The sequence below is a fragment of the Petaurus breviceps genome, unplaced genomic scaffold (genome assembly GCF_028583685.1).
Source record: "Petaurus breviceps papuanus isolate PSGF00001 unplaced genomic scaffold, PetGlider_PUasm1.0 90823, whole genome shotgun sequence".
Classification (NCBI taxonomy): Eukaryota; Metazoa; Chordata; class Mammalia; order Diprotodontia; family Petauridae; genus Petaurus; species Petaurus breviceps.
This window is the reverse complement of record NW_027187352.1, coordinates 9,734,538-9,759,727: the sequence shown is the minus strand read 5'-3', so window position 1 is coordinate 9,759,727 and position 25,190 is coordinate 9,734,538. Positions and strand designations below refer to the sequence as shown.

Sequence of the window (25,190 nt, the reverse complement as noted above, 5' to 3'; positions counted from 1 at the left end):
GAGTCACAGAGAGAACTGGAGGTGTCCAGGCTGAGGCTGGAGGATCATTGGTGGGGATCTTGTAGAGCGATTTCCTACTGAGAACATGAGCTCTCTTCAACTTAAAGAGTCTTTAATTCTGTGATTTACTCACAGGGGAATGGGAAAGAATGTACTTTTCTGGATTTTAAAAGAGAAAATGGAAGGAGAAGACTGGGAATTACTAGGGACTGGAAGAGGCAACTTTTCTTTGCTTGGACTTGGGCAGTCTATACCTGACACTCTCACTTTGCTTCTCTTTGGGAATTTGCCTTGGTGCAGGTTGACCTTAGGAGATCACATGGATCATTGGTTGATACCAATATTCTTGCAAAAATTATTTATCAGATACTTGATAATATGTCCAGCGACTGTGCTGACCCATGGGTGGAGTATAAAGTGTAGCCAAGACAGAGAGCCTGCTGTCATCAATGTGATATGAGAGGTTTATTAGAGAGGGCCAAGCAGAGAACAAGGTACCATCAGAAAATGAAAAACTCATTACTGAGAGGAGAGATAATGGCAGGCTTCCTATAAGAGGTAGCATTAGCCTTTCTTTCATTCATTCATTTAACAAACATTTGTTAAGTACTGACTTTGTGCAGAATATTGTGCTAGATTAAAAAAAAATTAGATAAGACATGGTCACCGCCTCATGCTGCTCACAGCCCAGTAGGTAGGTAAGAGACCAACACACATAACTATAATACAAAAGACCACATAAGTGCATTAGAGAAGTACAAAATGAAGTGTTATGTGATGCCAGAGGGAACCAGAGACCATAGGCTCATAAATGTGGGGCTGGAAGGGACCTCAGAAACTAATGTGAAAGTTATTGCTCACTAGGGGAATCAGGGAAGTCCATCTCAATAAAGGTTTAAAGAATCAATAGAAACTCAGCAGGTAAAGGGGGAGAGGAAGTACATAAGTGACAATGGGAACAATGCCATGGAGGTGAGAATGCACAGAGCGTGTCCAGGGAGGGGAAGCACAGGCTGGAGTCTATCCAAGCACAAGCATATGCTAAAGAGTGTAAAGTTAACGTAGGGACAGTCAGCCAGATGTCACTTGTAATCACCCCCTTCCTCCTTTCTCACCCTGTCTCCTTTTCCTCTTCTCCAGTCCATGGTGTTGCTTCTCCACAGCCAACGACAGTACATCTTTGAATTCGACAAGAATGACCGCCTGTCCTCCGTGACCATGCCCAACGTGGCCCGGCAGACTCTAGAAACCATCCGTTCCATTGGTTACTATCGTAATATCTACCGGCCCCCTGAGGGCAACGCCTCAGTCATCCAAGACTTCACCGAGGACGGGAGCCTCCTCCACACCTTTTATTTGGGCACAGGCCGGAGGGTGATCTATAAATACGGGAAGCTGTCGAAGCTGGCCGAGATGCTGTATGACACCACCAAGATCAGTTTCACTTATGATGAGACAGCGGGCATGCTCAAGACCATCAACTTACAGAATGAAGGCTTCACATGTACCATCCGCTACCGGCAGATTGGTCCCCTAATTGACCGCCAGATCTTCCGGTTCACGGAGGAAGGGATGGTGAATGCCCGCTTTGACTACAACTATGACAACAGCTTCCGGGTGACAAGCATGCAGGCCGTGATCAATGAGACCCCGCTTCCCATTGACCTCTACCGCTACGATGATGTGTCGGGAAAGACTGAGCAGTTTGGCAAGTTTGGGGTCATTTACTACGACATTAACCAGATCATCACCACAGCAGTCATGACCCACACCAAGCACTTTGACGCCTATGGGAGGATGAAAGAAGTCCAGTATGAGATATTCCGGTCCCTCATGTATTGGATGACCGTGCAGTATGACAACATGGGACGGGTGGTGAAGAAGGAACTGAAGGTGGGGCCATATGCCAACACCACTCGCTACTCCTATGAGTACGATGCTGATGGACAGCTCCAGACAGTGTCCATCAATGACAAGCCCCTGTGGCGCTACAGCTATGACCTCAACGGGAACCTGCACCTGCTGAGCCCCGGGAACAGCGCCCGCCTCACCCCGCTGAGGTACGACCTCAGAGATCGGATCACCAGGCTGGGTGATGTCCAGTACAAGATGGATGAAGACGGCTTCCTGAGGCAGAGGGGCAGTGACGTCTTTGAGTACAACTCTGCGGGCCTGCTCATTAAGGCGTACAACCGGGCCAGTGGGTGGAGCGTGAGGTACCGCTATGATGGGCTGGGGAGGAGGGTGTCCAGCAAGACCAGCCACGGCCACCACCTCCAGTTCTTCTACGCAGACCTGACCAACCCCACCAAGGTCACCCACTTATACAACCATTCCAGCTCGGAGATCGCATCCCTCTACTACGACCTCCAGGGTCACCTGTTTGCCATGGAGCTCAGCAGTGGAGATGAGTTCTACATTGCCTGTGACAACATCGGGACCCCGCTGGCAGTGTTCAGTGGCACCGGCCTGATGATCAAGCAGATCCTGTACACTGCTTATGGGGAGATCTACATGGACACCAACCCAAACTTCCAGGTCATCATTGGCTACCACGGCGGTCTCTACGATCCGCTCACCAAGCTCGTCCACATGGGAAAGAGAGATTATGATGTGCTGGCAGGTCGCTGGACCAGCCCGGACCACGCCATGTGGAAGCGCCTGAGGACCAACAACATCATGCCCTTCAACCTCTACATGTTTAAGAACAACAACCCCATCAGCAGCTCCCAGGACATCAAGTGCTACATGACTGGTGAGTTTTCCCATCGTCTCTCACTAAGTGACTCATAGCATGGTGCAGGAGCTCGACAAGTAGTGTTCAGTGGAGTTCAGCTGCACCTGCCTGAGTCCTGAGGTGCCCCTTTAAGGAGAGGGTTCTATGCCTGCTGCTGCTGCTGCTGCCGCAAGCTCTGTGACCAAAGAATAATAATAATAATAGCTAACATTTGCATATGTTTGAGTTTTACAAACACTGACTCATTTTAATGATTTAATAATACTAATATTATTATTATCCCCATTTTACAGTTGAGGAGACTGAGAGAGCGTAAGCAACTTGCCCAGCACTCTGTCCCCCAAGCCACCTCTACACTCGTCTACACAAGGCTCCAGTTTCCTCTTCTGTAAAATGCAAAGGGTCTGATTAGATAATCTCCATGGTTCCTTCCGGCTCTAAAATTCTGTTTCATAATCTTCTGTCTTCTTGGTCCTTCCCAGCTCTGACATTTTATATTGTGTTATAATAATGTTACACTAAGCCAGGTGGTGCCATGCTGCACAGAGCACTGGACTTGGAGTCAGGAAGAGCTCGAATCTGGCCTCATCAGATACTTACCAGCCAGGGGACCCTAGGAAACCAATTAACCTTTGTCTGCCTCAGTCTTCTCAACTGTAAAATGGAGATAATACCTCCCAGGGTTGTTGTGAGGAGAAAATTATGTATTTGTGAGGTGTTTAGTACAATATCTGACCTCTAATAGGCGCTTAATAAATGCTTGTTTCCTTTCTTCCTTCTAGTCTATTCTAGGGTCTGACATTGCATGTTCTCAGGACCCTCTCAGCTTTGACATTCCATGTTCTAAGGTCCTTTCTAACCCTGACATTCCGTGTTCTAAGGTCCCTCCCAACCCTGACATTCCATGTTCTAAGGTCCCTCCCAGCCTGACATTCCATGTTCTTAGGTCCCTCTCAGCTCTGACATTCCATGTTCTAAGGTCCCTCTAAGCTCTGACATTCCATGTTCTCAGAACCCTCCCAGCTCTGACAGTCTGTGATCTAAGGGCTCTCTCAGCTCTGGTATATTCTTCATCCTCAGGCCCTCCTAGATCTAGCATCCTGTGCCCCATACGAAGAAAGAAGAGGAGGAGGGGAAAAGGAGGAGAGAGAAAAAGGTCGTTACTTTTGAAGGGCCCGTTGTTAAACATGAATATTTTAGCAATTGTACACTTCATGGTGGGAAGCTTTGCTGCCAGCCTTGGAAAAACCTGATGGATTGAGCTGACATTTCCATTACATCCGTCTGCATTAAGCACTCCTCCTGCCATGCCCTCAAATGAGTTTACTGTGAAATGTGTTGGCAGGTTACTGTAGCTGAAAAAAAAAAAAACCTCAATGTGATATGAAATGTACTTTTCTGTCAGAGGAAGGGAAAAAAAAGTTGTCACTGCCTCTTGGCAAATAAATTAGTCCCTTTTTCCCTTTCTCTCCTCACCAGCCTTCCCCCCTAAACACACACACATACACACACTCTCTCTCTCTCTCTCTCTCTCTCTCTCTCTCTCTCTCTCTCTCTCTCTCTCTCTCTCTCTCTCTCTCTCTCTCTCTCTCTCTCTCTCTCTCTCTCTCTCTGTCTCTCTCTCTCTCTCTCTCTCTCCTTTGACTGTTTAATAAAAGCATATTTTCTATACAACAAGTAGATGCTTAAGGATGTGCTGTAGTGAAAAGAGCCATGTAATTCAGGGACATCAGCACTAGACCTAGACTCAGAAAGTCCTGAGTTCAAATCCAGACCCAGACACTAGTTGTATGACCCTTGACAAGTCACTAAACCGTTGTCTTCCTCAGTTTCCTTATCTGTAAAATGGGGGTAATAATAGCACTTCACTCCCATGATTGTTGTGAGGGTCAAATGAGATAATATTTGTAAAGTGCTTTCCAAATCTAAAAACACTTATAGAGCATAAGTGTTTATCATCACCATTTTTTTTTGCCTTTTAGAGGGGGGGAATATAGGGCAATTGTGGTTAAGTGACTTGCCCAAGGTCACATGGCTAGTAAGTGTTAAGAATCTGAGGCTGGATTTGAACTTAGGTCCTCCTGACTCCTGGGCTGGTGCTCTATTCGCTGTGCCACCTAGCCATCCCCATCACCGTTTTTTTTTTTTTTAATTTGATTCTTCCACTGATTTACTATGTGATCTTAGGGGAGACAATCTCCCTGGACCTCAGTTTTCTCATCTGTGAAATGAGGGGGGTTGATAAAAATGAACTCCAAGGTCCCTTCCAGTACTAGGGTCCTCTGATTCTTGGATAAGAATCTGGCCCCATTTTTCTCAGCTTCTGACCGTTCTCTTGCCTGTGTGTGTGCAAGAATCCCACACTGCAGCCACAGCTCAGGATGGGCTAGGCTCTGGTCTCTGCCCACCCTCAGCCTCAATCTGTGGAGAAGATTTCTCTGAGAAGGGAGGGAAGGAGGGAACACCTTTCCTAGGGTGTTTGCCAGATGTCCTGGCTCTTCTGTAGGAAATTGGGCTTCGCGAGCTGGGGATGTAAGGCCTCAGTGTTTGGAGTTCTTGGAGTCCTAGAATCTCCAGGCTGGAAGGTTCTCAAAGTTAGGGGACCCTTGTCAGGTTCAAATTCAAAGGTCCTAGGATTCTGTGACCTCAGAGGTCAATGTGTCCGATCTTCTCTGGAACACTCCTAACATCCAGCCTTTGCTTAAGGAATTCATAACCTCCCACAGCATACCCCTTTCCTCTTTGGGACATCTCTATACAGAGTCAAAACTGGTCTCCCCACTGCGCCTGGTTTTCCTCCTAGACCCAAGCAGAAAAAGTCTAATCCCTCTTTAACACAACAGCCTTTCAGATGCTTGAAGACATCTACCACGTTCCCCACAAAGTCTTCTCTTCTTCAGACTAAACATCCACAGTTTCTTCATCCAGTCCTTGGATGGTTTGGTCCTGGGTCCTCTCACCATGCTGCTTACCCACCGTGTTTGTTTTGTTTTGTTCTTTCTATAACCCTATGGATTTACTGCTCATTTGATTACAAGCTGAAATAACTGGTTTCTCTGTCATCCATATTAGTCAAGTTTGAAATCACTGATGGCAGGATACTGCTAATGCTTAAATTAGGTAGTATGTGTCTTTCATTCCTTCCCCTTCCTTAAAAGCAGGAGGACTCTGACACCTTAGAATACCTGAAAGCACATTCTGGTAGGGACCATAGAAAGTGAAATGAACATAGAACATAGAATGATAAAAAGGGAAAAGGACAGAAAACCTCTAATATTTAGCACTAAAAGGGACCTTAGGATAGAGAATGTTAAAAAATAGAAAGGGCCAGAAAACCTCTAATACTAGTGCTGGAAGCAACCTTAGAACATGGAATGTTAAAAATGGAAACAGCAAAAAAAAATTCATTAGAGCTAGAAAGATATTAGAAATGAAAGGATCCAGGGAACTTAGAACATGAGGACCAGAAGAAACCTTATAACATAGCAGAAAGGCCCTCAGAACCTAAGAGCTGTAAGGAGCCTTAAAAGACAGATTAATATAATGTGAGAGCTGAAAGATTCCTTAACTATCATTAATACAACTTCCTGATTAGAATCAGAGGAATCTGGGCCCCAGAGGCAACCAGATAACTTGTGGAAAGTCATGTGGCTAGTTAGGACAGCAGACCCAGGATTAGAACCCAGGTCTCCTGGGTTCCAAGGGGAGAATTCTCTCCACATGCTACCGAACATAAGATGTCAGGCTGAGAGGGACTGAGTCCTGGTGAGATCTTTCCTGAGGTCACACAGCTAAGCAGCAGCACCAAGGTTTTTCTGGATCCATGGGTTCTGACTCTCCACCCAGTAGCATCACAGCGGGTTCCCCACTTCAATTGGTTTGTTATACCATGTGATGGATCCTAAAATCCCCAGCCCATCTGAGAGAAAAGCACCAGTTAAAAAAACAAAATGAGCTTTCCGATTGTCCCCTGAAGGTGCATTGTGGGAGTTGTGCATTTCCCATCATCCTTTTTAAATGTCCTCAGCTCTATCTTGACCTGCCTCTTCTTCCTGGGAGTCTCTCTCGGGGCTGCAAGAAGGATTCCTTTCCAAACTATAGCTACAGATATGGGTCCTCATCCCCAGGCAAACTGGGGTTTATGGTTGTTTTTTCTGTTTTGTTTTGTTTTTTAATTTCCCCAAGAACCATCTGGCAGCCTTCAGATAATGTGCAATCAAGGAAAAAGCTGCCCTGCCAGCAAAGTTTGGAAAATGAAGACTATATGGACAATGAAGCCTATATAGAGGAGCCTCCTTGCCTATGACCAGCCTCTGAGAGGCCTGGATTCTAAGCAGACTTGGAGTTAGGATATTCCTTAGATCAAATCCCAGGGTCTGCCCCTTAGAAGTTGTGCTGCCTTGGGCAAGACAGTTCAGCTCTCTGAGACTCAGGCTCCCCATCTGTAAAATGGGGATAATATCATATTCTCGCTGCCTATTTTGTAAAGATCAGGAAATAAGTGCCAAGTACTTTGTGAATCTTAAAACCCAATGTGACAGCCACAGCTTTTAACATTACTAGATAATTAAAGGTATGGGCCCCTTTTTTTTAGCCTGTATTATTGTCTTGGAAATCACCCATCAAGGATAATTATTTCCTTCAATTGTTTTGACTTCTTTCCCACTCCAGATGTCAACAGCTGGCTACTTACCTTTGGCTTCCAGCTGCACAATGTGATTCCTGGATATCCCAAGCCGGACACAGATGCCATGGAGCCATCCTACGAGCTTATCCACACACAGATGAAAACCCAGGAGTGGGACAATAGCAAGGTAATCTGTGAGCACTGTTGGGAGTCCTGTTTCTTCCAACCCTAGAAACTAACTTCCAAGATCTCTGTCTCCATCAAAAGAAAATAGATGCAAAAACTGCATGATAAATTTTGGAGTCAGAGAAACTGGTTTTGATCCCTAACTTTGCCACTAATACCTGTATGACCTTGGGCGAATAACTTTCCTTGCCAGGGCCCAAATTTGTTGACCTAGGTAGTATCTGAAGGTTCTCCCAGCTCTGACATTCTCTATTCTAAGGTCCTTTCTAGTTCTGACATTCTGTGTTCTAAGGGCCCTCCCAGCTCTGACATTCTGTGTTCTAAGACCCCTCCCAGCTCTGACACTGTGGATTCTAAGGCCCTTCCCAGCTCTGACATTCTGTGTTCCAAATGTTTCGGTTTAAACCCAGGGACGCCAAAAACTGTTGAGGTTTAAACCCAGGGATGCTAAAAACTGTTGAGGTGGGGGCTTTGCCCACCCAAAATTGTTGCGGTTTTATGATGTGTTGTGGTAGAACCATCTCAAAGAATTCAGTCAGCCTACCTCTACTCCACGTATAGGCATTTATTGAGACTGACACTTCTCATGAAGTGGGCTAAGTTCCAAGAGGAACCAGAAACTTTAGAGGAAGCAAGATAGATTTTTATAGGGTAAAGATGCAATTACACAACAGAAATTTACATAGAATAGAGGAATATCATTAATATTAAAAAAGCAGGAGGAGTTTGTTAAGGGATTAGGTAATGGAGGAGGGATCCCATCTATGGTTCGGTGGTTAAACATTCTGGTCATTCTGTCCTCCGACTGGCTAGCTATTGTGGTCCTGTCTTGGGCTAGATGGATGATATGATTGTGATTGAATACAATAATACACCTGTTTCTGTGGGAATAGGTCTGAGGGCAGTGACCAGGTAGAGGCAGAAGCTAGGTTCCCATCATATGGATACACCTGCTTTCTCTGTGGGAACTAAGAGCTCAGGGACACACCTGTTGTTCCAGTGAACAGTGAGGCACACACAAAGAAATTTGGACATTGTGCGGGGGAAGCTATGTAGGTGCAGTGGGCCTGCTGTTCACTAGGGCCAGGCCTAAAATGAAGTTTGAATATTGGGGCTGGGGGCAGCTTTATTAGGATCCCGTCACAAGGGCCCTCCCAGCTCTGACAATCTGTGTTCTAAGCTCCTTTCCAGGCCTGACAATCTATAATCTAAGATTCCTCCCAGTCCTAACCCTGTAAAATTCATTCCATTTCATCATGATAACCACCTTGCCACAGAGCAGTTACCTGGATACCCTCACCATCTTCAAAGTAGAATATTTCTTTTCTTCCACCTCCAAAGTGAGGAGGAAAGAGTCCTCTCTCTCTAAACTCTTCTTCTCCCTCTTAATTTTTTGCAGATGTAAAGAATCAATGTTTTGAAAGACCTTAGACATTCAGGGGTATTATAATATAATAGAAGCAGCCCTGGAGTCAGGACCCCTGAGTCCCATGTCATCTCTGCCAATTGCTATGTGACTTTGAAGCTGCCCCCCCCCTGTGCCTTGGTTTCATAATCTGTAAAATGGGTACCATAATAATACTCATGCTATCAACCTCACAGGGTTGTTTTAAGGAATGTGTGTATGAAAGTGTGACATGTTATAGAAATAGAAGCTACCCTTATTTAGGCATTTAAACCTTCTGTCCCTGCTAAATACTGTGTTCATCTAAATGTCAGTCTGTAGCATTTTCTTAGTCCTCCCCCAAAATATTCTGCCTTAACTAATTTATGTACACCCTTCCCACAAAGGAAAACCCAAAAGATACATTCAGATAGGGGAACATGTTCTGTTGAGAAAGTGGACAATGCTCTTATCCCTGGTGAGCCTAGGGTTGGGACACTGGGGCTTTACAGAGTCATAGAGACTTTGATCATTGCTGCCTCTCTCCCCAGGGAAGATGTGTGGCACTCAGGGACTCCCTACCACCCAGAGCTGCTGTAGCATCTTTAAAGCTGGATGGAACCTTCCACATCCTCTGGTTCCCTTTTTTTTTTTTTTACCAAGGAGGATGCTGAGACCCAGAGATGACACATGACTCATATGATGCCAGGACCGAAAGGGACTTTGACCATTATCTAGTCCAGCCCTGGTCATTTTACATATAAGGAAACTGAGGTTTGAGGAAATTAATCAATTATCAATTCACAAGACTTGATCCTAGGCCACCTGGCTCCCAGCATCCAGATGGATATCCTTTCTCTTCCATCAACTGAATGAGTGATCCTGGTCATTAGCAGTTGGGACTGAAGGTCACACAGAAAAGGGAAGGCACCACCTTTAGAATGTCTCTGGCTGCTTCTTTCTCGGTGTCACCTTAATTCTTCTGCCCCCCTCCTTGTTCAAACAATTCAACAGGATCTCATCAGTGTGGGAGCCAGCTACCCCAGCACATAATACCTAACCCTGTAAAAGCTTCTGATCTTTTTTACCCAACAATAGTTTGTGTGGAAAAGGTCCTGGGGATTTAGCAGCCTGGGAGCTCAGCTCGAGACAACAGTTGACAGGACATGGCAGCCAGGAACACTAAGGCAGCCTTACGCCACATTGATGGTAGTATGATGTGCAGAGCCAGAGAGGGAATGGACCCACTGTGCTCTTAGCTAAGCCCCTTACAGAGTATTGGCTTTAGTTATTGGTGGTAGCTTTGTTGCTGTTGAGTGGTTTTTCAGTTGGGTCTGACTCTTCGTGACTCCACTTGGTATTTTCTTGGCAAAGATACTGGAGTGGTTTGCTATTTCCTTCTCTGGCTCGTTTTACAGATGAGAAAACTGAGGCTAACAGGGTTCAGTGACTTGCCCAGGGTCACACAGCTAGTATGTGTCTGAAGCCAGATTTTAACTCAGATCTTCCTGACTGCAGGCCCAGCACTCCATCCACTGCACTGAATAGCTTCCCCATGTTACATTTGAGGAAAGATATTAACAATCTAGAGTACACTCAAAAAAAGATCAATAGAATCGTGCTAGGACTGAGTGTTTAGCCTAGAGAAGAGAATTGGAAGGTGGGGAAGGGAGTAGAGGGAGAAAAGACATGATTATCTGCAAGTACTCAACCCATTCTCATGTAAAAGAGTGATTAGAGGGGCAGGTAGCTGGCATAGTGAATAGAACACCGGCCCTGGAGTCAGGAGGACCTGAGTTCAAATCCAGCCTCAGACACTTAACACAAAAACTAGTCATGTGACCTTGGGCAAGTCACTTAACCCCAATTGCCCTACAAAAAAAAAAAAACCCAAGTGATTAGACTTACTCTGCTTGGTCCCTGAGAGACTTTGGATACAAGTTGCAGAGGGACAGATTTAAGCTTGATGATGGCCTCAGACGCTAGTTGTGTGACCTTGGACAAGTCACTTAACTCTGCCTCAATTTCCTCATCTATAAAATGAGCTGGAGAAGGAAATGGCAAACCACTCAAGTATCTTTGTCAAGAAAACCCCAAATGGAGTCATGAAGGGTTGGGCACAACTGAAAATGATGAACAAAAAGAAAAAAACAAATTATAGCTATTCAAAAGTGAAATGAGCTACTTCAGTGATTTTCCCATTACTTGAGGCCTTCAACCAGAGGCTTGATTAGACTGGTGTATTATATTCTGGATTATACTGATTATTTAATTTGATTCAATGAACATTTATTAATCAACAGTAACCATTTGCCAAGAATATCATAGCTAAGGATTCCTCCTCAGGTCCAGTTTGATGAAGACAGTTCTTTGCACTCTGATGGTCTGTGATTTGAGGAGCCCCTCTATGGACAGGAATCATCCTTGCCTCTCTCTTTCTCCATCTCCATAGCCTGGGAGCCTTCCTCTGGTCCCTGTGGGATCTCAGGAGTACCAACGGAGTTAACACTCACTTGTCTCTCATTCTTGTTACATGACCTTATTGGCCTTTGCCAATTAGACTTATCCTTGTTGACTCGCCGTGTCAATGGATTATTGATTCTGGCCCTTGGCAGGCACAGGAGATCTTTGTTGTGAAGTGAGCTCTAGTTTTCATGAAACTCGAGGAAATAATTGTGCTCAGACACGGTTCTATTAATTATAAAGAGCACTTGACTTCAGTGAGAAGCCACTTTCCAGGGCCCCTGACAGTCAGCTGCATGATTTCTGAGGATGGGGCTTCCCCCAAGCTCTCAGGAAGCAGGGGAGCATCTTATTGGAATCAGTCTTCTTATGAGAACCTTCCCAGACTGTCCCTTTTGTACCCTTCTTAAGGTAGACAGTTTCGCAGGGCTGGGGAACCTGCAGCCTCAAGGCCACAAGGTCCTTTGGGCCCTCAAGTATGGCCCTGCCCTTTGAATGAAGCCAAACTTCACAGAACAAATGGAACCTGTGGCCTTGAGGCCACGTGTGGCCCTCTAGGACCTAGGGGGCCTCATGTGGCCCGGAGGCAGCAGGCTCCCCACCCCTGGTTTAAGGGATCTCTAGGCCCTGGTAGCCAGGTTAGCACAAAACAGAACTGCTAAGTAGACTGTTCCAACTGCTCCTTTCTTCCCTTTTCCATTTTTACTAATAGATCTATTTGTTCAGACCCCTGAATGCCTAAATTCCTTCCTGTGATGTCATCTGTCATTTCCCTTTCCAGTCACCCCAGAAATCAGTCAGTTAACAAGCATTTATTAAATACCAACCATGTGCCAGGTCCTGGGCCAGATACTGGGAATGCAAATACAGAAGTGAAATGACTCAAAAAGCTAGACTTTCTGTTGGAGGGAGGGAAGAGAGCTGCCCTGTGTTCACAGATAACCAGATAGAAGATATATAGAAAAGAAACACAAAGTGATAGGGGAGGTGACAGTACAAGTCAGGGAATAAGAAAAGGCATTTGGAGGAGGTAGCATTTGGGCTAAGCCTGGAGAGAAGGAAGGCATTGCAGGAGGCCGAGGGGAAGACGGAGAACATGCAAGGCATGGGGAGTAAGGAGGAGCACAGTATCACAGATGGTGAATGACAAGCAGACAGGTTTGGCTGGAACATAGAGGATCTTAGGGGAACTCATCTGTAATCAGACTGAAGAGATGGGCTGCTGCCAGATTAGGTGAAGGGCTGTAAGTACCCAGCAGGGGAGTTGATAGTTTAATCTTCTTTTATCCTAAAATCCCCCTTAATAATGCTAGTGCCTTCCCTTGCTTGATTATCTCTAGTCTGTCCTGTCCGGTTTTGCACAAAGTTTTTTGCGTGTTGTCTCCCTCATTCGTCTGAGCTCCTGGCGAGCAGGGACTGCCTTTTGTCTTTCCGTATATCCCCAGAACTTGAAAACAGTGCTGGCACATAGTAGGCACTTAACAAATGCTTATTAACTGACCGAATGACCTACTAAGGCAGTAGTGGACTAGTAAACCTTTTTATGCAAGAGAGTTACAGGGGCAAACCTGTGCTTTGGAAATATCGATTTGTATGGAGGAAGGACTACAGAGGGCAGAGTCTGGATAAAGGGAGATCAATTAGGAAGTGGGGGTCTAGGGGGAAAGTGATGAGGGCTAACCATGAGGGTAGTGATTGTAAGGGACAAGATGGAAATGGATGTGAGAGGTGTTAAGGAATTTTAATGGATACAACTTGCCAAGTAATTGGAAGTTAAAGTGTGAGAAGTTGAGATTGCAAGCCTAGGTGATTAAAAGAATTATGGCACCCTGACCAGAAGCAGGGAAGCTAGAAGGAGGGCCAGATTTAGGGCAAGAGGGGATGAGTTCTGTTTGGGGCGTATTGAGTTTGAGATGCAGATAGAACATCCAGGTGGAAATGTCCAACCAGGAGCTGGTCATGCAGTACTGGGGCTCAGAAGAGAGGTGAGGGTTGGGTATGTAGGTTTGGGAGTCACTTGTATAGAGGAGATAATGAAATCCATGGTTGTTGATGGGATCACTGAAAAAGAAAGTCAAGAGAGAAAGAAGAATAGGACTCAGGGGAGGTTCTGATTCACAGCTTCATAGGGAGTGAGATGTGGGTGATGGTACAGTCAGAGAGACTGAGAAGCATCAGTTAAGTGGGTGAAAAGAAGCCTGTCAAAGCAGAAATCACAGAACTGAAAGAGGAGGGAGCATAGAGACAAAAGGGGTCACCAGCAGTGGTGGATGCTTCAGAGCAGTCATGGGGGAATGAGAACTGAGAAAAAGCCACTGGATTTAGCAGTGATGAGATCATTGGTGACCCTAGAAAGAGCAGTTTCAGTCGGCTGGCATGGAAGAGAGCCAGGAACAAGGAACTGATGGAAGAACGAACATGGACATCTTTCTCGAGGAGTTTTTACTTTGAAAAAGACATAGGAGAGTAGTGAAGGGAGAGCAGGGTCAAGCAAAGGGGGTTTTGTGGGGATTTTTAAAGGAGGAGATTTGGACATATGTGTTAGACAGTAATATAGGAGCCTGTGGATAAGGAGAGCTTGAAAGTCAGAAAGGGAAAAGGCAGGAAGGGATGGACTGAAGGAGAAGGGCTGGAGTTGTCAAAGAGATGAAACAGCTCATCCCCTAAGAGGCAGGAGTAGGTGAGAGAATGGGAGGGGGTGCCAAAGTGATGGGAGCAGCTAGGTGTCTCAGAGCACTGCATCCGGGCTTGACTTTGGATTGAGTTCAAATTTGGCCTCAGACATTTACTAGCTGTGTGACCCTGGGCAAGTCACTTAACCTCTATTTACTACTGGAGAAGGAAATGGTGAGCCACTCCTCTATCTTTGCCAAAAACAAAACCATGAGCAGTATAGTCTACAGAGTCATGAAGAATCAAAAATCACCGAGTGACTGAATGGTAATCCCAGTCAAAAGACAGAAGGAAGTTGGGTAGATGCAACCCATGATGTAGAGAAATACTGGTAGATATTAGTCTTATGACAAAGAAAAGATTTTGAGCAGCCTCTGTGGAGAGAGCGCCATTCAGTATGCACAGTGAGAGCTCCCTTGAGGCTGGATAATGTGGATTTGTAGTGAACCTAGGCTTCCTCCACATTCTTGCCCACGAGCAAGAAGGGAGAAAGGCAGATGATGGAGTAATAGGGCTGGGCTTTGGAAAAGTCTGAATAGTGATGGGACAGTGGAACCAGGAATTCAAGAATCAAGAGTAGAGAGGGGCAGCTAGGTGGCACAGTGAATAGAGCACCGGCCCTGGAGACAGGAGGACCTGAGTTCAAATCCTGCCTCAGACATTTAACATGAAAACTATCCATGTGACCTTGGGCAAGTCACTTAACCCCAATTGCCCTCCAAAAAGCAAAAAGAATCAAGGGTAGAGTAAAGCTGAATTGGCAAGCTAAAGGGTAAAGATTTTGAAGGGAAGAAAATGACATCACAATGGAAGCAGTGGCCGGGGAAAGCAGGGAGGGGTGTAGTGACTGGCGTTTTAGTGAGAATGGATAATAGATTTAGGAGGAATGAGGAACCAAGAAAGATGAGGACAGGAGGGTGTGATCAGAAAAGGGCATTTCAGTTATGGACTGTGGAGATACATATTTGACAGTGATGATGAGATCAAGGGTATGACCATCACTGGGTGTGACTGAGGCGGAGTGAAGGTACAGGGCTTGTGGAAATTGAGGTTGATGTCCTGGGAGGCAGTGGTGTTTGAGGGGATGTCATTGAGTAAATTGAAGTCCCCAAGGAGAAGGAGAAGGATTAGAGAGGAAAATGACGAGTCAGGGACTAAATTCAAATTATTCTTTCACCTTGTTGTCTAGACCAAATCTCTCAATCTTGTCTACAAGAATAACATGAGAGACTTTGCCCAATACTTTGCTAAAATAATTCTGCACAAATGATATCTACAACATTCTCCTGAAGTCTGGAGTGACCTGTCACTTTGGATCTTTGTGACCACTCACCAACCATCCATCCCTTGAATTCAAGAATTGAAATCAAGATCATCTGCCTATAGTCTACAGGCTTCATCCTTTTACCATTTTTAGAAATCAGAACAAGATTCATCCTTCTCCAGCCCTCTCCCATTCTCCATGCTCTTTCACAGGTCCTTGACAGTGGTTTTCTTAATCATATCTGCAGGTTCTTAAAGTCTGCCATTAATCTCTATGAACTCAACAGTGGCTAGGTTCTCTCTTAACTGTCTTCCTGCCTATCTCAGTTACATTGATTCTGCCTTTTTCAGTCCAAAAAGTGTTGTTCTTATGTGTAAGAAGGCAGGGGAAAAAATCGGAGCTGAGTGACTGCTTTTTGGAACTGAAAAGTAGCCTTATCCTCTTTTCCTTATTTTGACTTTAGTTAAAGCCCCTGTTGTGCCTTCATCTTTCCTTAATGAGCTTCTGCACTCCTGATACTATTCGTGCACCTCTGGGCCATACTTTTATAATCATTTTCTATTATCCAGCCTCTCCTGGGTGTGTCTTTTTAAAATCTGTCATTGGTGGATGAGTTTGCATATTGGTCTCTTTGGACAACTCTCCTTTTTCCTCCTTATTCATAAGTACCTTTTCTGAGAGTTTACTAAATATCCTTTTTCTCTGAACCTTTTGAAAACTATGCTTCCCAAATCTAGCATGTGAGAGTGTCTATCTATCTGTCTGTGTATCTATCAATCTATCCATCCATTCATTCATCCATCCATCCATCCATCCATCCATCCATCTATCTATCTATCTGTTTATTATTATTTAGTTATTTTCAATCATTTGGGGGTTTTCTTGGCAAAGATACCGGAGTACTTTGCCATTTCCTTCTCCAGTTCATTTTACAGATGAGGGAACTGAGGCAAGCAGGGCTTAGTGACTTCCCCAGGATCACACAGCTAGTAAGTATCTGGGGGCAGGATTTGAATGCAAGAAGATGAGTCTTCCTTATTTCCAGGTCCTGCTATCTATCCACTATACATGTATACATATATGTTATATATGTGTATGTGTGTATATGTGCATGTATATGTGTATGTATAAAATATATGCACTTATATTTAGTGCACATGTATAGACTAGCCAGAGGTGGGGAACCTGTGGCCTTCAGGCCACATGAGGCCTTCTAGATCCTTAAGTGCGGTCTTTGATTAAAACTATATAATTTGACTAAATTATATAGTATATGTGTAGTATATATGTATGTACAGAGTATATAGTACATACATATGTATCTATGCATATCTATAGATAATATAGCTGTACACCCAAACTTCCTCTCCTCTGTCTCAAATTCTAAGACAGAGGAATCACTTCTTCCCACAAGTTCTCATCATTTCCATCCCAAACATTCCTTTTTCCTTGGTTTTATCAGGTCTAGCATATCAGTTCTCTTAGTTGTTTCCTCCTGTCCCATCCCTGCTTAAAGCCTTTTTGCCAAGATTTGAAAGACTCCAGATAAATATATTTTTCCCAGCCCTTATTGAGCACATTCTGTCCCTGACTGGTAGCCCATCATCCTTCTGTTATAAACTATCATCAGAAACACAAATCCCATTCACAGAAACGGACTCACTTCCTAAACCTGACTCTTGGTTCTGAAGATAACTGCCTGTTCTCCCGAAGCACTGGACTTCTTTCCCAAGAATTTATAATCTTCCAGTCCCACCCCCTCATTTTTAAAGCTGAAGAAAAATGAGGCCCATAGGTATGAAGTGAGTTGGCTAAGGTCATGTAGCAAGCTAATGACAGAGCCTAAGTTTCTCGATTCCCAGCCCTCTAATGCTATTTCCAGTGTATGGGTTGTGTTATTGGTTTTTTTGTTTGTTGTTTGTTTTGCTTTTTAGAGGGGGTAAGTCAGGGCACTTGGGGTTGTGACTTGCCCAAGGTCACACAGCTAGTATGTGTTAAGTGTCTGAGGCTGGATTTGAACTCAGGTCCTCCTGACTCCAGGGCCAGTGCTCTATTCACTGTGGTGCCACCTGGCCGCCCCAAAGGGTTGTGTTTTTTAAGGAGCAAAAAGTACCTTTTTCTTAGGAATCAATAGAGGTCAGCCAAGTCACCTGATGAGAAAAAATGATAACAGACAGGCAGCCCGATGGTGCACTGTTCTTTCCCCCATTATAGGGACCCTCTGTAGTAGCTATGGAATGACACAAACAATAATCACACAGTATGAGGTGTTTTAGATGGGTTGCAATCTGCACCAGTGTAGGGAATGCTCATAGTGATGAGATCCTGCATCCATTAATCAAGTCAAGTATTTATTGAGCGCCTATGCTAGGTGCTGGGGATGCAAGGACAAGAAAAAAAATAAACCCAACTGCGTTCTAATAAGGGAGACAACTAGTCCATATACACATATAAATATGAAGCAAATACATACAGAGTATTAAATACCAGCTAGTATGGGAGGGGGGCCGCTAGCATTTGGACTTCGTGCAGAAGATGACCCTGAAAGCAGCAAGATAAAGAGGAGGTGGAGGAGAGTGGGACAAATGCATAAGCAATTCATGTAGTGGAAAAGAGCGTGAGGAGATTGGGAGTTTCTCCCCAGTCACAACTCCCTGCTCTTCGGGAGTAGAGACTCCATAAATATCCATTTGTGGAATGAATGAACACATTGGCTGTATTCCTTGTGTCCCATTCTCTCACCGGTTGTTTCTCTGTTTTGTCCTTCAGTCCATCCTCGGGGTACAGTGTGAGGTGCAGAGGCAGCTAAAATCCTTCGTCACCCTGGAACGGTTTGAGCAGATCTATGGTTCCCATGTCGTCGGCTGCCAGCAGTCCCAGGAGACAAAGAAATTCGCCTCCAGTGGGTCTGTCTTTGGCAAGGGAGTAAAGTTTGCCATGAAAGATGGTCGAGTGGCCACCGACATCATCAGCACAGCCAACGAGGATGGTCGGAGGATTGCTGCCATCTTGAACAATGCCCACTACCTGGAAAACTTACACTTCACAATCGAGGGGGTGGACACACACTACTTTGTGAAACCAGGGCCCTCTGAGAGTGACCTGGCCATCTTGGGCCTCAATGGGGGGCGACGGACCCTGGAGAATGGGGTGAATGTCACAGTTTCCCAGATCAACACAGTGCTCAATGGGAGGACTAGACGCTATACAGACATCCAGCTCCAGCATGGGGCGCTGTGTTTGAACACCCGCTACGGGACAACCCTGGATGAGGAGAAGGCGCGAGTGCTGGAACTAGCCAGACAGAGGGCTGTGGGCCAGGCCTGGGTCCGAGAACAGCAGAGACTGCGGGAAGGGGAGGAGGGCATCCGCGCCTGGACAGAGGGGGAGAAGCAGCAGGTGCTGAGCACCGGGCGGGTGCAGGGCTATGATGGATACTTTGTCATCTCGGTGGAACAGTACCCAGAACTGGCCGACAGTGCCAGCAACATCCACTTCATGAGACAGAGTGAGATGGGCAGAAGGTGACAGAGAGGCTCTGAGCGTTAACTTCTTGCCAAAGACAGCTACTCTCTTGTGGCCGCTTACCTGACTGTGTTGTACTCGGGAAAAAAGAAAAAAACAAAAAAAACAAACAAACAAAAAAAAAAGAAAAAAAGAAAAAAATTTTCTTAATGAGCTCAGAAAAGGAAAAAAAAAAAGATTGGTTGCACGGTAACTCATGCAACGTCCTTTCTTTTTTTAATTTGGCCTTCACACGTTTTTTGCAAAGAACAGAAGGTATTATTTTTTTTTTTCCCGTAGTGTGATCAAAGTGAAAACTTTCCTGTCTCTTGTTCCTTTTTTTTATGTTGTGGTTTGGGGTCGTGTTTTCTTTTTCTTTTTTCTTTTTTGTTGTCTTTCTCCCTTGGGAGGCATTTCCAGATGAGTGGGTCAGTGTCTTTTCCTAAGTACTTGGTCAGTCGGAAGTGAGCCCAGAGTGTGAGTGTGTGCTACCTGGTCCCATCCCAGGCCCAGGCTTCTGAAGACTAGAGGGAAAGGTAGGATGGGAAGAGAGATAAGAAAACCACACCCCAGTGCACTTACTTAAAGTTTCCAGGGGCCAAGGCTGGGTCCACTGGGTGGGAGTAACAGGGAGGGGGTCCTACTGCATCTTTGAATTCTTGGTAGGACCCTTGTGCCTCCATGTGACCCCTGCCCAGTATTTTGTGCCTCTGGAGACCCAAAAACCAGCATGTCCCTTTGCTGGAGGCCAAGGTGACATTCAGCACCCTTCCCCATGGGCCCCAGGCTAAAGACCCAACTTTAGATCTTGAAACCAGATACAGAAGACCACCACCATCTCCCCTCTCCACCCTATCCTTACCCCTACTCACAAATCTCATTAAGCCTTTCAGCTAGAAAAGGTTTTCCTCTTGCCCCCCAGTCTAGTGAAGGAACAGTACAGTAGCAATCATAAGACCTGAGTATGAATCCCAGCTCTGCGATCACTTACCCTCCCTGCGCCTTGGATCCCTCCTCTGTAATATGGGGATTAGACTAGATCATCTCTAAATCTCCTTCCAGCATTAACATTCTGTGAGTCTGAGAACTCAGTGCTCGACTGAGCAGTCGCAGGGTGTTAAGTGTAGGTAACACCTTGTGAATTAGCCATGTTCCTTATTTTTTTGAGGCCATGGTCTCTTGTTGGGTTCCCCATCTGGTTCCACTGTTCCCCACAGACAGAACTGAGACTAGTTTTAGGTAACTAGATGAGCTTAGAGGGAGGCTGAGGAAAGGGAGGGCTAATGTCCCAACAAGGGAAGCCTCCTGCCACTAGTAGAAGACCTTGTATACAAGTGGCACTTAATAAATGTTGATTGTGATGAAATGATAGAGGTGGCAGTGGAGTTCAGAATTTGCCTTCTTTCTCAAAGTCTCCTTGATGAGCCCTGGCTAGGGTTGAGGAAGTATGGGGAGGAAGGGGATGTTGGGAAGGGGTTAGCAAAAGGATTGTCAAGACACGTAGGTGCTATTCACAAGCAGGAAGAAAGGTATAGCGGGGTCCACAAAGAAAGACATTAGTGGAATGCAGGGAGGCAAAATGCTTGGGGGTGGGGGGAGGCAGGGAATGTCTTTCTGATAAGCTGATTAAGGGAGAGTCCTGAGCCAGAAATGACATAGTTATTCCTGAAAGTTCTTGAGCCCCTCAAAAACAGTCTGGCATATGGCAGGCCAACCAGGTGGCTACCTATGAGTGTTCTGGAATGGGTCATGAAATAATTGAGGGAGGGGGGCATTCCTGGTGACAACTGACTGGATCTGGAGTTCCAGGGACCTGGCTTCAACTGCTCTGTCACCTCTGTGACATTGAGCAAGTCATTTCATAGTGTTAGAACCTAAGATTTTTCATTTGTAAAGGATTGGTTGGCAGCCTAAAGCCCCTTTCAGCTCTAAATCCCATAGCCCCTTTTTTTTTTCTTAAAGAAAGACCACCTGCTGAAAACCTTACTTAACATGGTAATGAAGGGTGCCTAGAGCCACCAAGACAGGAATCTCCCACCTTCCCCTGCCCACACTGTCAGGGCTGCCCACCAGTCCTAACAGAACAGCAACCCAGCAGGAAGAGAAACAAGTCTCTCCTGGAATTCTTTCCCCTGTGAGATGTACTATGGGCCTTCTATTCGGGGGTGATCACAGGATAGAGGCAGTGTGGCCCCCCCATGATTTGGGGGCCCTTAAGCAGCCAGGAAGTGGATGGGCTGGAAACAGCTAAATTTTCCCTACTCTGTGTGTGTGTGTGCATGTGTGTGTGTGTGTGTGTTTGCGGTACATTCATATTAAGTATTCGCTGTCAGCCAAGAGTTCCTTTCCTTGTTCACACACTTCATCACCATGGCCGTCAATGTGTGAGGGGGGCAGGAAGAGATGCTACCACCTTCTTTTTGGGGCTGGCTTGTTGAAAAAAATGGGCCTTTTGTGGTAGCAAATGGGTTTCATTTACATTAAGTGTGGAAAATGGATTTCAAGTCTGAGCTATTCCCAGTGGAAACCTTGTTGGACAGATAAGCTCTTGGTACCTTTATAGCCTTACTCACGGAGTCTTCAGATTATTACACAAGCTAATGAAAGCAGGCCGGTCTCTCAATTTCCAAAAGCCTGTACACCTTGTAGTCTGTGCTAGGCCAAGAACTAGGGGACAGTTAAAACCTGCCTGATGGAAAAGGAATTTATTTGCCTTAGGCTTTCAGGTGGGAGAGGCAGAGGTGAAAGGTTGTGTTTAACTGGGTGCTCTTCAGGTTAAAAAAAAAAAAAACAGAAGTCACGCTACTGTGAAAATAGACTTTGGGTCTGTCCACTTATTTCACTGCCGCCTCTAAATCCAGAACTCTACTGAATCACAAGACATTCCTTGAATGCTGCCAGGGGATTAGTGCCAACCATCTAAGCTAAAGATCTGGTTCTCTGTCTAGCCATATCTGCTTTAAGGTGCAACAAGATGGGACCAGACAAAATGGGACAAAACCCAAAGAGCTTTGGATGGGGGAGTCAAGAAAACTGGGTTCCAGTCCCAGATCTGTCACTGACTTGCTCTGTGACCTGGGACAAGTCACTTCCCCTTTGGGGACCTTTCTTTCCTCTATAAAATGAAAGGATTGTACTAGATGATCTATCTCTGTGGTCCTTTCCAGCTCTGACATCCTATAGATCTGTTCATCTTGCTCAGAAAAATGCCAAATGCGCTACTGTGTCTTCATGGCCCCCAGGCCTTGTGGGCCTCAGCCTCTAAAATGCCACTTGATGATGGTCAAGTGCACGATGAGAAGGGTCAGTAGATGTAATAGGATCTGTTAGCCCTCCTCAGTAAGGAGGAATTATTAGGATCATCCACTGTGAGCTTCAGAGACAGCAGAGCGACTAAAGCAAGGGGTCTCCCCACTGACATCCTGTTGCCAAAAACCTAAGATCTGTAGCCCCACCATGCTTAGCCTTTGGTTTAGAAGCACTGGAAAGTCTCTTGCATTGAGTGAGTGATTATCCCTTGTTTCTTTTCAGTTGCATAATGGGAGAGAGCAGATTTGTGCTGCTCGCTCCTATAAGGTGGAGGTAAGACCAGAAGGGGGCTGGGAAATGGCAGGAAGGCAGATTTCATCCTGGTAGGAGGAAGAATGTTCTGACAATTCACATTGTCCCACAATGAAATTGGCTACCTCATTGAGCAGTGAGTTGCCCATCCCTGAGGGTCTTTGAGCTGACGTTGGATGACCTTCTGCAGGGAATGGTGTAGAAGGCACTCCTGTTCAGTTAGAGGTTGGACAAGATGACCCCCAAAATCTGTTCTCCTTCTGGGCTTTTGTAATTTGTGATTCTAGTATATAGTAAAGGAGCATAAGCAGCCCTGAATTGGAACAGAATGTCAGACTTGAGAGGTTATCCTGCTCACCAGACCCCCCTCCTCTCCAATAGCCAGAATTATCCAACAGGCACATGCTGCCAGTTACCACTGTAGAAGCAATGAAAGCACCTCCTTTGGTTGGCACTCATTCTTCCGTAGCTGTGTTGCATTGATCTCTGACCAGAGAAGGAAGTTAACTATAGAATGGATCTTCCATCTTGTACCCCAACCCACCCACATACATACCTCCTAACGCTGTACCACTTGGTAGGACGCAGAGCTAGTCCTTTCCATGGGTCTCATTGAACAAGACCTTGGTTTTTCCCCAAAATGTTTTTAGTCAAGCTAGGAGCAGTATATTTTACCCACAACCCAGAAGAGAAGCATCGAACTACAGAGGCTGGGAAGGTGGCAGACAGTGGGACAAGCTCTTAAACAATCCTGCTATCAGGTGGGGGTCCTTTCACTCACCTCTCAAAGACACCAGCTGAGATTAGAGCCCTGGGAGCCACCAGCAGACCTGGTATTTAATTTCTGCATTGAGAATCAATGATATAAAACTAACCCTGAGAAACTGGGAGACATTTAGAACCAAACAGGGCTGCAGTGGAACACAGGTCCTTGTTTCATTGAGGGGATCACAGGCAAAGGTAAGGAGGGGAGAGGAATGTGTATGGCCTGTTACAGACACATGGGTCAATCAAAAAAATATATAAAGGACCCTTTTCAGCTGTGACTTGTAAGTGTCACCCTGATGGATTGCAGAGAACTCCATTATACAGAAACAAGGCTCTTAACATGAAATTTTAGAATTTAATTTTACGATCTCCAGCAAGGGCACGTCATATTTGAGGCAGTCTGTTTTGCTTCAGCCAGGGCATAATTGAAACTTGGGCACACAGGCTTTTCACACTGGCCTGCCTCAAGGCAGCATTGGAGGAAAAAACCAGTAAAGTTCCTGGCTCTATTTGTGGGGTACAGGGCCGCGTTGGGATTGGTTCAGCCTGTCCACTGCTTGCCAGAACCAGGCTTATGCACTTGCCAGGGACTGGGCAAGGGGCAGATGTCTCAGGCCAGTTCCAATTTACATAACAGCAGTTGACCCTTTGGTGAAATGCACCAGAGCCCGTGGTTTGAAGCAGCCAAGACCTTTTCCAAGTCTGACCTTTTCCAAGAGTCATCCTTGTCCTTCTGGGGACAGAAACACCTTCATTTGGGGTACATGAGTCACAGTCAAGTTTATTTGTCCCATTGGAGTAAATATGTTGTAGGAGAGGGGAAAGTACAAGTGTCTGGTAGGGAAAGACTCATTTAACCTTTGGTAGCAGCAGCAAATTCTAGGAGTGGATACCTTGCTTGGGTGACCCCCATCAACTCTGCTGTATAGTTTTCATCTTCCACTTTCCCTTTGAAACCAATTTGTTTGTAAGAGGCAGAGAGGTAATGAGTAGACATGGGCCTGATGAGATCCCCAGTTGCATTACTAAATGGCAAATCAAGGCAAGCTTAAAGTGACAGATGGTAGTGAAATGGACGGACAGGGGATGCAGGGCAGAGGCGAGGGGTTGGAAATGCCTTTTCTTACCCTCCTGGTGAGCCTTCAGGCTGCTCTCAAGAAAGCATATCTGTCTGGACACCTCCCAAGGGACCCCAGGACACATCCCAGGGAGGACACCAGACGGACCACAGGAAAACTGAACTCATAGCAGCTCTGGCCCAAAAGGAGGCCCAGGTGGAGGACTGTAGCCCCTACCGAAGGAATCAAAACATGGAATCCCCTTTTCTAACCTGGCCTACTAATTTTGCGTGAGGACTTCTGAATCTGCAGCTTGGACGAAAGAGACTTTGTATCAGAGCTGCCTTGTGAAAACCCACACTGGAGACCCCAGCATTGCTGCGTGTAATAGTTTTCCTGAAGTCTGGAACTAATTTTGAGAAATTTTTTTTTCTCGACACCTTGTGTTTCTAACACTGTATTCTTGACTGTGTAAATACCGGGCAAGGCTGTAAATAAATGCAGATGTAGATACCTTCTAGAAAAACAAAAACAACAAAAACAAAAAACAGAAGTGATCCTGTGTAGCCTTCGGTGACAAATAAAAGAATATTTTGTGTTTAAAGGTTTTCAGGGGCTTTTTTGATGGGAGAAATAAGTGACCTGTCCCTCTGAAGCTAGTAAAATCATGGGAAGTCTTAGGAGTTCAGGGCTTGAGGGATGTGAGATATGCAGAACTCTAAGGGCTCTTCCAGTGTGGAACCCCTTGAAAAGATGGCAGTCACTGGCTGAGACTCTTGCCTCCTCAGTCCCCCAGTAATTGGCTGCCTGTCAGAACAGATTGACTCATACCTGATCTGGAAGGCAGAAAGGCCCTTTATAAGAGGCACCAAGGCCCTACAGCTGTCTTCACAGCCCAATGAGATGATGCAGCAAAAGAAGAAATACTATAATTGACTCACAGATCTCCTAGGCACCAACAGGCT

General features: G+C 45.5%; 1 protein-coding gene across 2 annotated transcripts in view; it reads left to right on the top strand.

Moving 5' to 3' along the window:
* The window catches only part of TENM4 (teneurin transmembrane protein 4), a 1,707,472-nt gene extending 1,682,643 nt beyond the window's left edge, over positions 1–24,829 (top strand). For both annotated transcript variants that reach the window (XM_069070949.1, XM_069070950.1), the window contains 3 exons: positions 1,141–2,755; positions 7,409–7,551; positions 18,104–24,829. In XM_069070949.1, coding sequence (XP_068927050.1) covers positions 1,141–2,755; positions 7,409–7,551; positions 18,104–18,862 — 2,517 coding nt within the window. In that variant the 3' untranslated portion in view covers positions 18,863–24,829. The remainder of the gene's footprint in view (positions 1–1,140; positions 2,756–7,408; positions 7,552–18,103) is intronic.
* The last annotated feature ends 361 nt before the right edge of the window (positions 24,830–25,190 follow it).